The 17,500-nt window shown below is 35.2% G+C and overlaps 2 protein-coding genes across 3 annotated transcripts in view; one reads left to right on the forward strand and one right to left on the reverse strand.

Annotated features, from left to right (window-relative positions):
* The window catches only part of LOC106873755 (cysteine-rich PDZ-binding protein), a 20,686-nt gene extending 10,628 nt beyond the window's left edge, over positions 1-10,058 (reverse strand). Inside the window, exons 1-2 of the mRNA XM_014921255.3 lie at positions 9,912-10,058; positions 4,370-4,435 (exon numbers count right to left, since the gene is read on the reverse strand). Coding sequence (XP_014776741.1) covers positions 4,370-4,435; positions 9,912-9,927 — 82 coding nt within the window. The 5' untranslated portion in view covers positions 9,928-10,058. The remainder of the gene's footprint in view (positions 1-4,369; positions 4,436-9,911) is intronic.
* Positions 10,059-14,751: 4,693 nt separating this feature from the next.
* Positions 14,752-17,500, forward strand: part of LOC106873754 (uncharacterized) — an 18,715-nt gene continuing 15,966 nt past the window's right edge. Inside the window, exon 1 of one of the 2 annotated variants that reach the window (XM_014921252.3) lies at positions 14,752-15,909. The gene's annotated coding sequence lies outside the window, so the exon portion shown is untranslated. The remainder of the gene's footprint in view (positions 15,910-17,500) is intronic. The other variant, XM_014921254.3, reaches the window with a different exon arrangement.

The following is a 17,500-nucleotide window of genomic DNA, read 5'->3' on the forward strand; positions in this document are numbered from 1 at the left end:
GGTAGTCGATAGCTTCCGCTATCTGGGCGACCAAGTTAGTAGTGGGGGTGGGTGCGCTGAAAGTGTAGCTGCTAGAATAAGAATAGCCTGGGCAAAGTTTAGAGAGCTCTTACCCCTGCTGGCGACAAAGGGACTCTCACTCAGAGTAAAAGGCAGACTGTATGACGTATGCGTACGAACAACCATGCTACATGGCAGTGAAACATGGGCTGTAACTGCTGAGGACATACGTAAGCTCGCAAGGAATGAAGCCAGTATGCTCCGTTGGATGTGTAATGTCAATGTGAATACCCGTCAGAGTGTAAGTATCTTGAGAGAAAAGCTGAACATTAGAAGCATCAGTTGTGGCGTGCAAGAGAGACGATTGCGCTGGTATGGACATGTGGTGAGAATGGATGAGGATAGCTGCGTGAAAAAGTGCCACACCCTAACAGTTGAGGGAACCCGTGGAAGAGGTAGGCCCAGGAAGACCTGGGCTGAGGTGGTGAGGCAAGACCTTCGTACATTGGGCCTCACCGAGGCGATGACTACTGACCGAGACCTTTGGAAATGTGCTGTGCGTGAGAAGACCCGGCAAGCCAAGTAAGATCGTTGCCAGTGCCCCTGGACTGGTTCTTGTGCGGGTGGCACATGAGATGCACCATTTTGAGCGTGGCCGTTGCCAGTACCGCCTGACTGGCTCCTGTAGGATTTTCGAGCGAGATCGTTGCCAGTGCCCCTGGACTGGCTTGTGCGGGTGGCACATAAAAGACACCATTTCGAGCGTGGCCGTTTTCGTGCGGGTGACACGTAAAAGCACCCACTACACTCTCTGAGTGGTTGGCGTTAGGAAGGGCATCCAGCTGTAGAAACTCTGCCAAATCAGACTGGAGCCTGGTGTTGCCATCCGGTTTCACCAGTCCTCAGTCAAATCGTCCAACCCATGCTAGCATGGAAAGCGGACGTTAAACGATGATGATGATGATGATGATGTGTGTGTATATGTGTATGTTCGTGCCTCCTTGTCTTGTCATCATGTGATAGAGTTGTAAATGAGTGTCACTGTCATACAAGCAGTGTCATTCATTTGCAATATTTTGCAAAAACATGTCTTGCCATGGGGAATTTATTACCTTGGCTGGAAACAGGTGAGGTTGACAACCAGAAAGGTATCCAGTTGCAGGAAATCTGCCTCAATAAACTCTGTCCGACTCATGCAGGCATGGAATGTGCACATTCAAATGATGATGACAATGATAAACGTATGTAAATATCTTAGTGGTTAATTACATTTTAGTTTGGAATTAGGTACATTATCCAATTAACCTAATACATGACATGTTAGAATCTCCAGATTTCTAACATAAGTGTCAATGGTAATTTTGTACCACAATATACACTAATACCTCACTTTACAAGACTCCAGTATTATGAGATATATTTTATGATAAATATAAAAAGGTTAAACAGCTAAGATCCAAATTTTGAATGCAGTGCAAAGGTTTCTACTATAAAAGATGCTTCTCTGTGTTACCAACAAATTTATAGAGAGCCAAAAAAAAAAAGCTTCGTCTAAGTAAACAATTCTAGACTTGTTTTTTAAAAAAAATCTACAAGTCCGTCTACAAGTGCTTGTAAATTGGTGATTGCATCTACGAGTAATGGTGTGCATGAGTCTAGTGAAGTGATTTAGAAAAATGATAATAATATTTTTTTAATTATAAATGATCTTGACATTCTTTTTACTTTACATAAACTATTCTTTACATTCTACTGTTGTTTTATCGCCATTTATTTACAAGTGTTATAAATTTTATAGGTAAAATATTTTTCTGGTAACAAACTACAATTTATAACATTGCTACTATGGGAAATTATTGCTCTGCTTTATGAATTTTCACTTTATAAGTGGTCTCTAGGGACAAATTAACTTGTATATCTTTTAATCTCATGCTTGTTTCAGTCATTAGACTGCAGCCATGCTGGGACCGCCTTGAAAAAGCTAAGTCGAATGAATCGACCCCAGTACTATTTTCGTTTGTAAGCCTGGTACTTAATCCATAGGTCTCTTTTGCCAAACTGCTAAGTTACAGTGACACAAACACCAATTGTCAATCGGTCGTAGGGGACAAACACAAAGACACACACATACATACATATACACACACACACATACATATTCTTTTACACGTTTCAGTCATATGATTGTGGCCATGCTAGAGCACTGCCTTTTCAGTAGAAGAAATTGACCCCAGGACTTATTCTTTGTAAGCCCAGTACTTACTCTATCGGTGTCTTTTGCCAAACCACTAAGTTACGGGGACGTAAACACAGACACATAGATACATATATATATATATATATATATATGTGTATATATTCGATGCAGAAACCATTTTCTGCAGAGATATTCCCGGATTTAGTGAGCCAAAACAAAGACTTTTGAATCTTACCATAAATATAATTAACAGAACCGTGTACACATGCTTCATTCGTGGGGAACAACTAGTATACAATTCTGAGAATTATATTTATTTAACGGTCCGTACTGATGAGAAACAGATATTTCGGGTAAGAAAATGTTAATTTCGAAACTAGTTTGCGAATAATTTTGTATATATTTATGTAATTTTCACGTGTGTTGCCCGCATACGGTTTGTTACTTCGCTAAATTTCCTTTGAGAACAATTCGGTCTTAGTAGACACATTACATGTGATCTTCTTCTAGCACATTAACAATCCACCTAGTGGTCTCCTTTATATATACATATACAGTAATCTTTTGAGATCTCAGATATTTTTTCTGAATCTCCTTGACTCTTTTAATGTGCTTGTTCCCTGGTATTAAATTGATATTAATTAATATCCAATCTTTTACCCTAATGTTTTAATTTAATTAATATATATATATACTAGCAGAAATACCCGGCGTTGCCCAGGTTAAAAAGAATAATGAAATCTAAAAACGCCGTCTAGACTACGCAACCCTCAACTGTTAGTAGCTACGATACCATATTTCTACATTAATAACTCTCCAATCCATGCCAGCATGGAACATAGACATTAAGTGGAATGCCAGTCTCTCATCTGGGAAGGTCTTGAAATCAATGTTACCAACTGGGGACTATGTGTGTCGCAGTGATAATAAAGAGACTCAAAGGAGGTCTGCAACGAAATAATTTTACTCAACACTTTGCAAGTGAATCAGTGGAGGCAAAGATGCGTCTCATTTACTTGACAATTTATGCACCACATTGCAGAAATCACAATGTACGTATATCTGAAAGGGTAGTCTTACACTGTTGTACCGTTGAATTACAAATAATGCTCATGTGTTATGTTCGGGTTAAAATTTCATCAACATCAAAAATATATGAATTTTCATGAGAGTTATGGCCGTTATGCATAGAATATAATTTCCAAATTTCATAAAGATCCATTCAGTACTTTTGACGTAGTTTTGGATAAGAAAACAAATGACTAATGTGTGTGTTTGTGTGCATGTGTATGTGTGTGATGGGTGTATATATGTATAGATATCTGTATGCATGTATATATATATGTATATGTGTGTACATATTACATGTACATCTATATATATATACATCTACACATATGCATATAGATCTAGATCTATATATATATCTATACATATACGTGTACATATACATCTATATGTATACATATACATCTCTCTCTCTCTCTCTCTTTCTCTGAAAGTATCTGTCATTACAGTATCGAAATGTGATTGCTTCAGTTAGTGGAATAACGTGTACATATACATCTATATGTATACATATACATCTCTCTCTTTCTTTCTCTCTCTCTGAAAGTATCTGTCATTACAGTATAGAAATGTGATTGTTTCAGTTAGTGGAATAATTTCATTTTTAAAGTGAAAGTATTTGACATGAGTGTTTTTGTTTCACTTTTGACACAATACTTAAATAGTGAAGGAGATATTATGTTGCTGTGTGCTCGAACTCTGCAAGAAGTTAAAATTTTTTTTGACTAAAACACAACTGGAACCCTAAGGCATGTGTAAAATTTGAATGAAATTGGTTGCGTAGTTCTCGAGTTTTAGGGATTCACACACACACACAGACAGACAGACACACATTCTCATTTTTATATATATAGATATACAGAACAGACTTCTGTCAGTCTCCATTTACCAAATCCACTCAAGGTTTTGATCAGCTTGAGGCTATAGTAGACACTTGCCCAAGGTGTCATGCAGAGGAAGTGAACTCAGAACCATGTGGTTGGGAAGTAAGCATCTTACCACACACACACACACATATACATGCACACAGACACAGACACACACATTCACATAATAGATATATATATATATGTAAGACAAACAATTTCTTAATGACTTAATTACCTGTAGTGTTTCTGGCTCCTGTCTTCCATGGATCTGGGGTGATAACTTTTCCAAGTTTGGTCTGACCTAAAACATCAAGAGTAATATGCTTTTTGATTATTTCTTAACATTAATATTATTATAAACAGAATCTCAAGTTTCATAAATTCTAATTTGGATAGCTAGAAAAATCAGTGGGGCACTGGACAAAACAACTTGCAGTATTTAGTTAGGTCACTTTTGTGTCCCAAGCTGAAATGTTACCAAAGTAAACCTCACTTTTCATCAGTCTGGTCTTTATAACATAAGTCAGTGGTTCCCAAACTATGAGTCGCGACCCACTGATGGGTCGCGAACGGAATCCTAGACTGGTTGTTTTATCAAGCAGTAGGCTTTTTCCTATTTATAGAGAACTTTAATTAGGCGCAGTACAACACTGATCGAGCCGATTACAGTTACTGCTTCAAGGTTTTGTATTAGAGTTAATACCTGCCCATAGGGTATGGAGACGTTGAAACAGTTATAAACCGTTTTGTTTCATATTTAATATAAATAGTAAAAAATTTAAATAAATAAGACAGTATGGATTTCACTAAGAAGTTTATAAATTATTCAAAAAAAGTATAGGGGTGATCACCAGGAAGCTATTAATTAGCCAATGAAATGATTGGAATAGACAGCAGCTAGATGGTAGATGGATCAATAGAGTTTATCTGATAAACGGTAGAGTTAAGTGGGTCACCATAAACTGGTGTCATAAATAGTGGGTCGTGTCTCTAAAAAGTTTGAGAACCACTGACATAAGTACTAGGAATACACTGGAAACATTGTGGACCTTGCGCCTATGCTTAACAACTATTATTAAAACTAAAAATGAGGATAACAGCAAATGAAAATGTAAAGGACCAAATGCTTTATGACGTTAGGTTATATCACTAGGGAATGGCTGTGTAGTTAAAACATTCATTCTGAAGCCATAAACCCAGTTTGAGAGATCGAAATTGCACAGAAGTCTTTTATACAAGGGTGAGTCAGAAAGTAATGCAGTTTTTATTTGTATTACCTTTTGACTCAACTATGTAGATATGAGGGAGAATATCCTTAGTTTAGAGTTATTCAATCATGTTTGACTTATTTTCTGGTCCTTGGTTTAACAATTTTTATTCTAATAATTTTTACACTTTATATAATAACAAAAATTATTAAAATAACAATTGTGAAACCAAGAACCAAAAAATAAATCAAACATGATTGAATACCTCTACACTACATTATTTACATTTGACAGATATTTGTCCTCATCTTGTTTGTTGTTAACACAACGTTTTGGCTGATATACCCTCCAGCCTTCATCTTGGGGAAATTTCGAACCAGGGTTCTCATTCCTATGGTATTTTTCGATGTTGTTGTTATTATTATTATTATTATTATTATTATTCAGGTCACTGCCTGGAATCAAACTTGGAATCTTGGGGTTAGTAGCCCGCGCTCTTAACCACTACGCCATATGCCCGAGTAGTCCTCTACACTAATAATATTCTCTTTGAAACAGGTGGAATGGTTAAACTTTGAGCATTAATGATAAATCTACATAAACATTCATTCCAACATTGACCTATTTTTAGGACTGTTTCGTTTCACGTACCGCATTTAGTGGAGAACCCAAGGTCAAGATTCCTACAGCTATTAACAGTAACACCAACACCTCCTAAAAAACACTTCATTCAATTTGCTGATTCCTTCAGTTTCACTTCAAAATGGCAGCGAGTAAGGACCCTGATGAAACTGCACCAACCATGACACCAGGTTGCATATCCAACAGTGCACAGTCAATGCAATTGAAACACATGCAGGTTCAGTGAAGGATGTTGTAAATAACTGTTAAATAGAATTATGGATGTGAAAAATCTCTGTTCTCCATATCATTATTAATACTATTACTTACTCTACTGAAATTATGCAGTCCTGAATAGGACATTCGGATTTACCCAGTGAGAAAAATTACCAGAGCCTAGCAACTTATTGTTAGCTTGGGTATCACAAAAGGACCATAGTGGTTAGTTGGCATCTGAAACTGAATTAAGAGGAAACACAGTAACCACCAGGATAATATATCCCTTTATATATATATATATATATATATACTAGCAGAGACACCTGGCTTTGCTCGGGATTAAAATGGTATAGTTTCTTTATTGTTTTGCTTGTTTCAGTCATGTGACTGTGGCAATGCTGGAGCACCACATTTGGTTGAAAAAATTGAACACAGGATTTATTCTTTGTAAGCCTAGTACTTATTCTATCAGTAACTTTTGCCGAACTACTAAGTTATGGGAATGTAAACACAGCAACATTGGTTGTCAAGCAATGGTGGGGAGTACAAACACAGACACACACTCACACAAATATACACATATATACGACAGTTTTCTTTCAGTGACAGTATTAAAAGAGATGTTATTGCTTCACTTCTGACATGTAAGTCGGAAACACAGTAAGAGATAAGAGATTGCTCTAGGCTCATATTTGGCAAGAAGTTGAAAATTTTTTTTGGCCTATGACACTGCATGGACCCTAAGTAAGACATGTGTAAAATTTGAATGAAATCTGTTGGGTAGTTCTCGAGTTTTAGTGATGCGCACATACAGACACATTCTCAGTTCTATATATATAAGATATCTATAACAAATAGTGAGGGATTATCAATTCAGGCAAAATGCTTCATAAGATCTCTGTTTGACACACCAGACTAACAATATTACTTAGGTTAGTGAAGAACTCCAGGTAATCTCATGATAGGGCCCAAGGCTATGGTTCATCAGAATTCTATATCGTAAATCCATAGATGGGCTCCAGATAAACTTGTTTTTACACAGAGTGATATATAAGAAACAAGTTAGAAATAATGGTCATTACATATTTTTCGTTATTGGAGCAAATTTGGCTTACAGCAGTTTCCAGTAGTCATTATAGATACACATAAGTTTACTCAATTGGTCTATTGAATGATTGAGGAAAATTGAACAACCTAAGAAAATTAATGCTAGTTTCATCAGAGCCATTTCTAGTTATAACCAGCAGAGCACTGAAGGAATGGCTATTTTATTTAGTTTCATTTCACTATATTTTAAAGACTAAAATATTTGAAAGTTTACATTAATTTATTTTATTTTACTTAGGTTTACCTATTCTGTGTGTGTGTGTGTGTGCATGTATATATATATATATATATATATATATATAATACACACACACACACACATATATATTTCCATGGGTTTAAAACATTTTAAAACTTAAATTTTATTTTACTTTATTCTTTTAAGATTTTAATCTTTTTAATTCTTCAATTTTTAACTTTTAATTTTTTATTTTTATTCCATTATTATTGTGATCCTTACGTTCTTATTGTTGTTCTAATATTATCCTATAGTTATTATTTTTTTCTATCACTTTGTAATATTATTTTATTAATATTATTGATATTGATGTCATTGATGCTGTCACCATCATTATTCTGGTATCACACATTACTCTGCAAATTTATTTCAATACTTTTATATCTTAGTTTGCTCTAACGTTACATGTATAAACTTTAACTTTAGTTCAAATTTTGATCTGTAACCCTTTTTACTAGTTTAAAATTTTAAAACCAGTCTTACCAGGTTAGTCTGAATTTACAATTAATTTTCAACTACTTGACATCATCCCATTTGTAACAGCATCTCTCAATCTATCAGTATTTATATCCTGGATAGTAAGAGCATTCCTGACCTCTACAATATAACTAGAAATGATATCCCTTTATTTTCTAATATAATATCCCTATTATACCAGATAGCAACAACTGAACATTAATCTGAGACTGACCATGTCCATAAAAAGCCAATATCAAATTTCAACACAATGGTTAGAGAATATCTAATCTATATACAATGCTAATATGGTAATGTGTGTTGACCTGACTACAAACACTAATGTCTTAGGACTGTTCCTCTTCCAAATTTTGGCAATATAATGCCCCTGCTTCTATTAAGTGACTCTAATACCACACCCTTATCTCCTTCCACCCCTTTGTTCTCTATTCTACTTGCATCTTTCCATCATCTTCTCCTCCCTTCCCCCATACAATAGCAATTCCTTCAGTGCTCTTGAATTTTCCTCAATTGATCAATAGACCAACTGAGTCAACTTATCAGTATCTAAGCTAAATTTGTCCCAAGAAAAGAAAAATATGTAAAGACAATTATTTTTAACTTGGTTCTTATATATGTATGTATGTATGTACACATACACACAAATATTCAACTGTTGCAAATTGTTTCATTGTCATTGTTGAGCCCCAAGTCAGTCTGGTCATTAAAGGCATCCCAGCCATGACAATCCCATCTATTTGTACACCAGGAACTGCATTTGTGTACTTTTTTTTTTCTTTTTTGAAAAACGATAAAGTGTGATGTGAGGGAGATTTAGCTGCTATTTTCACCAGGTGAAGTGATCACATCAGATTTTCCTTGTTTGTGAATGTTTTTCATTGAGAGTTTTGATTCCCTATAAGGGCACAACTACCAATATACTGCAAGACCGATTAATTTATGGGGTCATTATGAGTAGAGGTAGTCAAATAGAGCTGTGGAATGTATTGTTATCACTTGGAAAATCTTTTTTTTTCTGTAGTGTTCTGTAAATCCACTCACTACTCTGATCGCTGGAAAGCTCCAGGTCATCCTTGATAAAGATGACCTATGAACAAAGGAGTTTAGGCCGTGGTCATCTCTTTTATCTTTTTCCCAATTTTCCTTTCAGGCATAATAGATCTAAGACTACATTATCCAATATATCCTTCCTGTTTTAAAGATGGTATAAATTGATGGAAGACTGATTATCATTTGTAGCAAGTCGAACAACCACTTGAGAGTTCCCTCATTGGCTCAATATTTCTATGTAATGTTACAAGAAATGAAATGTAAAGAGTGGAAGAACGACGAAATATTTTGGGAGTCACTACGTGTAAGTGTAAAAATCATAACGTCTTGAACTTATTTGTTGGTAGATACTAAATAATTCGTAACGCAGTAACAATAATAATTTGCTCAACTGTCACCATCAAATGTTCATGTGACGTATAGGTATTTTGTAAACAATTCACCTGTAAGTACTTTGATCACAAATACAAAAAAAAAAAAATATTACAGAGATTGTAAGTACTTTTTCCACTAAACTCAACACTATCGAATATTTCTTAGTAAAAACTGGAAGAGGCTTCCATTATCCTTAGGTTTAGAAATACGTTGTTCCTAAATACTTAGTAGTCCCTAGAAATATCAGCTAAGTTAGCGGAAAAGAAACCTTAAATAATAGTCTCCCAGATACTCTTATCATAAGTTCCACTCAGTGGTTGACATGAAAATAAATAGCATAAAAAAAAACAGCAATAATTAATATCGGTTGGTTCAAATAACATAACAATATTAAACGCTCTATTAGTGATCTTGTTAATAAAATATAAGAAACTGGTACACTTAAAAAATAATATACATTTAGAAATAGTAAGAATACGTACATTTTTCACAGACCATTGTGAAATAAATATTTTGACAGTGACACAAGTAACTAAAACTAGAAGAGTTACTAAACTAAGGGAGACAATTCGCTATCTCTATGTATAGTGTACATGATTATAGTCCATGAAATAGCAGCTAAATCTACCTTAAATGACCCATGTTGTCTGAGAAATAACCGAACACACTGAGTGGTGAAGTCCTACAGATATTGTATCCGAATAATAGATAAGATGGTCACGGCTGGAATGCATTTAATCATGGATCTGTTCGATCAGGGCTCACCTGAAAATAAACAATAGCAAATGCAGCTTCTACTTCAAGCATAGGCACCTTTTCATGAGCAGGCCACTCCTAAAAAGCAAAGGAAATTTTTCATTAGGCGTGCAATTAAGAAAGTCTCACGGACCACAGGTTGCTCATGACAGCGAAGTTGATTAACCCGTTCAAAAAATAGCAATCAATCTGCCTTATATCATATTCTACTTTCGAAATGACAAAAACACATTTCATCACGACTCTACTCAATAAAACTGACTTGTAGTTGAATAACTACAGTAACAACATTAGTAATATTTTATTTTATGAACCATTTCTATGAATACTCTTGTACTGAGGTTCCCAACGATTGTACCTCACCTTTCCCCAATGGTGTTTTGTAAACGCTTCCTTTATATGATTTGAAAAGCAAAAAAAAAAAGCAAAGTAGATTAATTAAATTAAATTTCTCTTGAAATTATTAAAGGATCCAAAAATATATGTAATAAAACTACATTGAACCTTGACGCATCATCAGTCCTTCTTTCTGTTCACTGATTATACAAAACAATGTTCATATTCGAATCCAGAAAAAGGTTTTTTTTATTATTATTACATCTGTAGTGGTTAAATGTGTATCATGGTAAACAGATGCAAAAGGAATGTGTGTGCCTTTGAAGTAAACAAATGAGTGAATGGATTCATAATTAAAAATAATTTATTCACCGGACATAATTTGTCGTTGGTACACATAATTCTTCACTACATGCATAAAGTTGACAACTGCTACGAGTTGCTAGAAATAGAAACAGGGTACATCTGTGGAAATGATATGTCACAATTGAATATATGTTTGTGTGTGTGTACGCAGTTCATCTGATACAGTAGTCTACCGTGGAACTTCCAACATTGCTCTGGTCTCTGAGAAAAGCTGTCATGTAGCAGACCTTCCTCGTTTGGCTGCCTAGGGTCTTCTCTCCCTTGTTTTGTTGACCACTGAATTTATAAGAATTGTGTCCATTTGAACTCCGCCTGACATGGCCTTAGGTCGAAGGTCAAAGGGAGATCAACACTCACTTTTTGACAGGACAAAGAAAACCTGTTTTCGCACCTGTTGATCGCGGTGGTTTGAACGACCGAGTGGTTGGCGTTAGGAAGGGCATGCAACTGTAGAAACCTTGCCAAATCAGACTGAAACCTGGTACAGCCCCCCAGCTTACCAGTTTCCCGTCAAACCGTCCAACCCATGCCAGCATGGAAAGTGGACGTCAAACGATGATGATGATGTGTGTGTTTGTTTGTCCTCCACATCGCTTGACAACGTGCTGGTGTATTTATGCTCCTGTAACTTAGCGGTTCGACAATAAAGACCGATAGAATAATTACTAGGCTTTAACAAAAACATAAGTACTGGGGTCGATACATTTGACTGAAAATTCTTCAAGGCGTCGCCTCAGCCTAATGATTGAAACAAGTAGAAGATAAAAAGGTAATCTTCAGGTTTAGGGGGATAAAAAAAAAAATATTCAAGGGAAGTAACTGAACGTCTTACCAGTATTCTCCGTACATCTCTGTTTATAAATAAATCACGCACGTGATTTGATTCACGTTAGGGTTAGGGTGTGATTTATTTATAAACAGCTAGAAGAAAACGGATAATACTGGTAAGTCGTTCAGTTATTTCCCTTGAATTTTTTTAATTTTTTTTTATCCCCCTAAACTTGAAGATTACCGATAAAAATACCTTTCAGAATGTGTAGATTACAGTTATATAGTTATTTAATATGAAAGAAATTGGTGGATATGTAGTGGATCTTACATGCATGAAGTGGATTCGATCAACTATAGCCAAATTTAAATTAACATTGCAACAGAACTTTTCCCACGGTGGAACAATAGGTTTTCTCTGACAGCAGTTTAATATTTTCCAGATGCCTTTAGTTAGTTATTTAATATGAAAGAAATTGGTGGATATGTAGTGGATCTTACATGCATGAAGTGGATTCGATCCACTATATCCAAATTTAAATTAACATTGCAACAGAACTTTTCCCACGGTGGAACAATAGGTTTTCTCTGACAGCAGTTTAATATTTTCCAGATGCCTTTAGTTAGTTATTTAATATGAAAGAAATTGGTGGATATGTAGTGGATCTTACATGCATGAAGTGGATTCGATCCACTATATCCAAATTTAAATTAACATTGCAACAGAACTTTTCCCACGGTGGAACAATAGGTTTTCTCTGACAGCAGTTTAATATTTTCCAGATGCCTTTAGCTCGGCCGAAATAATGTCTTCACCACTTGACCCTTTCTAACCTCACCTACATCACCAAAAGCTAGAATAGAGATAACAAGACCACCAACTAAAACTATTGTTCCACCGTGGGAAAAGTTCTGTTGCAATGTTAATTTAAATTTGGATATAGTGGATCGAATCCACTTCATGCATGTAAGATCCACTACATATCCACCAATTTCTTTCATATTAAATAACTAACTAAAGGCATCTGGAAAATATTAAACTGCTGTCAGAGAAAACCTATTGTTCCACCGTGGGAAAAGTTCTGTTGCAATGTTAATTTAAATTTGGATATAGTGGATCGAATCCACTTCATGCATGTAAGATCCACTACATATCCACCAATTTCTTTCATATTAAATAACTAACTAAAGGCATCTGGAAAATATTAAACTGCTGTCAGAGAAAACCTATTGTTCCACCGTGGGAAAAGTTCTGTTGCAGTGTTAATTTAAATTTGGCTATAGTGGATCGAATCCACTTCATGCATGCAAGATCCACTACAGATACATCACAATTTTCTTTTCAAAATTTCAAGTTTCATTATGTGATGTATGTTAGTTGTACGAGCCCACCAAATTTTTTTCTTTTTTTTTTTGCATATTAAAATTCCGAAATAATCTTGATCTACACACACTGAAATGTATTTGCAGAAAATTTCAAAAGAAATTGCCCACTTTCATGAAAGTTATGTGGGAACACAGCCGACTCGCATGAATTTTCAGAAACTCCTCAACCTCACTCTGGGGTTGGGTGGAGGTTTTCCACCACAAACTCCAATATAATCAGAATCTACACCATCTGAAGCATATTTCTAGAAAATTTCACTATTAAAATACCCATTTTTCAGCAAGTTATGAGGAAGCAAAGTTGGAGAGGGGGTACAATTGTGTAGGTATGTCTTCTTATTTTGGAACAAAGCCAACAACTTCGAAGGGAGGGGTAAGTCGATCACCTTAACCCCAGTGCTCAACTGGTACTTATTTTAACGACCCCTAGAGAGTGAAAGGCAAAGTCAACCTCGGTAGTATTTGAATTCAGAACGTAAAGACGTACGAAATATGGCTAAGCATTTTGGGATCTTTGTGGTTATCGCATTGTATGTCGAAATATTAAAAAAAAATTTCGAAGTATCATATAGATATCATTTTTGACGCTGAATCCGAATTTGTTATTCATTTACACAAGAAAAAACTTTGCAAAAATGTTACAGGTGTTCAAAGTTTACTCTTTTACTTGTTTCAGTCATTTGACTGTTGCCATGCTGGAGCACCGCCTTTAGTCGAGAAAATTAACCTCAGGACTTATTCTTTGTAAGCCTAGTACTCTTTTTGCCGAACCGCTAAGTTATAGGGACGTAAACACACCACTATCGGTTGTCAAGCAATAGTGGGAGGACAAACACACACACACATATATATATATATATATATATATATATATATATATATATATATATATATATATATACGACGGGCTTCTTTCAGTTTCCGTCTACCAAATCCACTCACAAGGTTTTGGTCGGCCCGAGGCAATAATAGAAGACACCTGCCCAAGGTGCCACGCAGTGGGGCTGAACCCGGATAATTTTCAAAATTTTCAGCCAACCAGAAAACAGCGCGTTCGCGGCGTCTTCCATCATGTCACAGTAGCAAGAAAGGGGATGGGGTACCAGCATGTCAAAACATTAAACTAGCTACAGTAAACAGTGAAAAACATTTAAAGATTTGCGAGCAAATTAGATTTAAAAGCCATGAGCAAACCAACAGGAGTTGCGAGAAATAACAGTCCATATAACAAAAACATTGCTTGAAACAGATATTTATTGATTAAAAAAACTCATGAACGAAAGTTTGCAATACACTAGCATTTTATAAAATGAATTATCTTTCTCATGTATCCTTCCCACATAAATTCACAAAGTTAAGAATCAGCAATGGAACGGTGTATCCCACACCTGCGTTTGTTTCCACGCTTTAAAAATGCCCAGGTACTCTCAATCAGACTGCTAGTGCGTATGCGCAGCATCTTTGGTTACTATCGAAACCGACTTCTTCGCAATCAGGTGCTTCTTTGCTTAATATGCTAACAGAACTTTACGGTAATGTGTAAAATAGTCGCTTCTGATTGGCTAAAATACCCAAATTTTAAAGGCTAATAACTTTTTAATTATGAATTTATAGGGAAAATGAATTGGATTTTCATAATTGGCATGCAAAACTTAATCCCTAACCCGAACTTGGAAACAATTGGAACAAAATTGTAGACTGACGATAACCACAAATATCCGCATTTTGCTAGGCGTGCTAACGATTCTGCTCGCCGCCTAACATATACATATCCTTTAGATATATTCCTGCCAACCAGTAACGTTTATTAAACAAATATTACATTGGAATCAATTCTGGAATTGGCACTGTCATGGTATTAGCTGTCAGAAATGAAAGTAGAAAAATCCAAACAAGGAATGTTACTGCTGGTTTGAGTTGAAATCTGTTTCTTTGGCTACTGACTGGCCGGAGCTATCTGTCTTGTCTGTCTCTCTCTCTCTCTCTCTCCCTCTATCTATCTATCTATCTATCACTTGTCCACCTTCGTTTGTTTCCGTAGAATTTATCAAATTAGAAAATGCATTTCCGTAGAATTTATCAAATTAGAAAATGCGTTTCCGTAGAATTTAAACAAATGAAATTCAGTTTAAACTTTATAAATAAATATATTTCATTTCATGTTCAGTTTAAACTTTATAAATAAATATATTTTTGCATTATTCATTATTGTTTTTAAAAACAAATCACATACACCAATCAGCACTACCACCACGCGTAATCCAAAGTTGGAATTAATCATCGCGATATTGCCATCGCCACAACAGAAAATAGTATTAATTGGCTTAAGAGACATGGACTTTTAAATACCCCCAAAATATGCCCCTCGTGTGGAGCTAGCATGATGGAAGTAGCCATCTAATTTGATAAATTCTACGGAAACAAACGAAGGTGGACGAGTGATAGAGAGATAGACAGACAGACAGACAGATAGATAGATAGCTAGCTAGCTAGCTAGATAGATAGCTAGCTAGCTAGCTAGCTAGATAGATAGATAGCTAGCTCCGGCCAGTCAGTAGCCAAAGAAACAGATTTCAACTCAAACCAGCAGTAACATTCCTTGTTTAGATTTTTCTACTTTCGCTTCTGACAGCTAATACCATGACAGTGCCCTGGAATTTAATTGATGCAACTTTCAAAGAGAAAAAAAGTTGCAGGTGGAAATATTAAATATTTTTAATATTTCCTTCTTAATCTCGCACCTTGTCATACATCTTATAATAGTTTGGGCGCGAACACGCATGCGCAATGTAAACTCTGTCCATGGCGGGTAACTTCAATATTGTTTGAATGTCTCTCTAAACATTTGAATTAAGTGTTGTTGATTTGGTAAGTCTGTTTGAAAATTTTTGTTACCCTGAATGTACTTCATTCTTTTTCTACATTAGGAAAAGTTTTTATATGTTTAATATCATATACAAGGATAATAATGTCATAATATATACAAGAATGACTAAACTTTACGTAGCCACTTTTTAATGTTTAGATATAATTATTCTGATGTATGTTTCTTTTAAAGTCAATTCATGTATTTGTTAGTTTGGCGCAAAAATTTAAATGCTGTTATATTTACTCTTCACCCCTCTAAAATCTGACAATGGTAATGTTTTACAGAGGAATGAACAAACTAAAAAGAAAGACGGGGGGAAAAGCGAATAGATGAAAAGAAAAAAGATTCTGTGTTTGATACAACAAAATTGATTTATGGTGATTATTTTCTAATGCAGACACGAAGTCAGAATTCTTTTTTTTTTTTTCAGAATGAGGTAGAATAATTAGTTGTAATGATTTCTTGATTTTATTACATGGGTTAATGTTTACTTTCACACCCGGCCATCAAAACAAAAACAAAAAAAAAATTTTATATGTGTGAAAGAAAGCGCGTGTATTAAACAAATATGAAAACAAAAATTGGTTAATATAAAGATCTTCACCCGTTAACAAAAAGAAAACCAGTCTGCTGGAGCTAATGCTGAAGGAGAGGTGCGATTCTGCATTAGCCCCCAAATTTGCGCCAACGAACCGATTATAAACATTCGATACAACACTTGTTATCCCCATTAGGCTTATACTGTTGAATATTTAATACAGCCCTACCTACCCCCATTAGGCTTGTTAACTTGCTTATTGGTGACTGAAAGATCTTGTAATTAACCGAAAATATTAAACAAAGAAGGTATCAGATGGTCGTGAGATGTGTTAAAAACAGCTGAATCGCCTTTAACTTTTTTTTTCCCCACAATGAAACCATATTCTACACCATGATGCATGGGACCTTTTTTTAAAAAACTTTTTCTATTGCTCAAACGAAAATCTAAAAATTTTACCTCATAGAAAAAATAATTCATGAATTTCTTTCTCTTCGAAAGTCCTGCCATCGGAAAACATTTTCTCCACAAATTTCTTTATTATTGTAATCTATGCCGTTTGAAAGGTATTTATATAAAATTTCATCATTATAAGATATCCATTTTCCTAAAAGATCCCAACGGTGGAGATGTGCTGAAAACAACTAAATCGACCATAACTTCTTTCTCATAGTGGAACCATTCAACACTATTTATAAATTTGTTTCTCTCATCATGATACATAGGATGTCTTAAAACCAAGCTTCTTTCCACACACACACACCTAAAGAAACAATAGGAAATAATTAGTGCACCGAAAACAAATTGCTTTGAGAAATTACAACATGGAATATACTTCGCCATTCAGAAACCCTAACAAACTGTCAACTTAATCATTTATTAAACATTGCCTATTGTTTCATGTAAAAATTTTCGCCTTTATTCGAACAAATCGAGCCTAGGGCTTATTCTTCGTAAGCTTAGTATTTCTATCGGTCTCTTTTTGCCGAACTGCTAGGTTATGGAGACATAAACACACCAACATCGGTTGTCAATCGATGGTAGGGGGACAA

Source organism: Octopus bimaculoides, chromosome 6 (genome assembly GCF_046866305.1).
Source record: "Octopus bimaculoides isolate indiv1 chromosome 6, ASM4686630v1, whole genome shotgun sequence".
Lineage (NCBI taxonomy): Eukaryota > Metazoa > Mollusca > Cephalopoda > Octopoda > Octopodidae > Octopus > Octopus bimaculoides.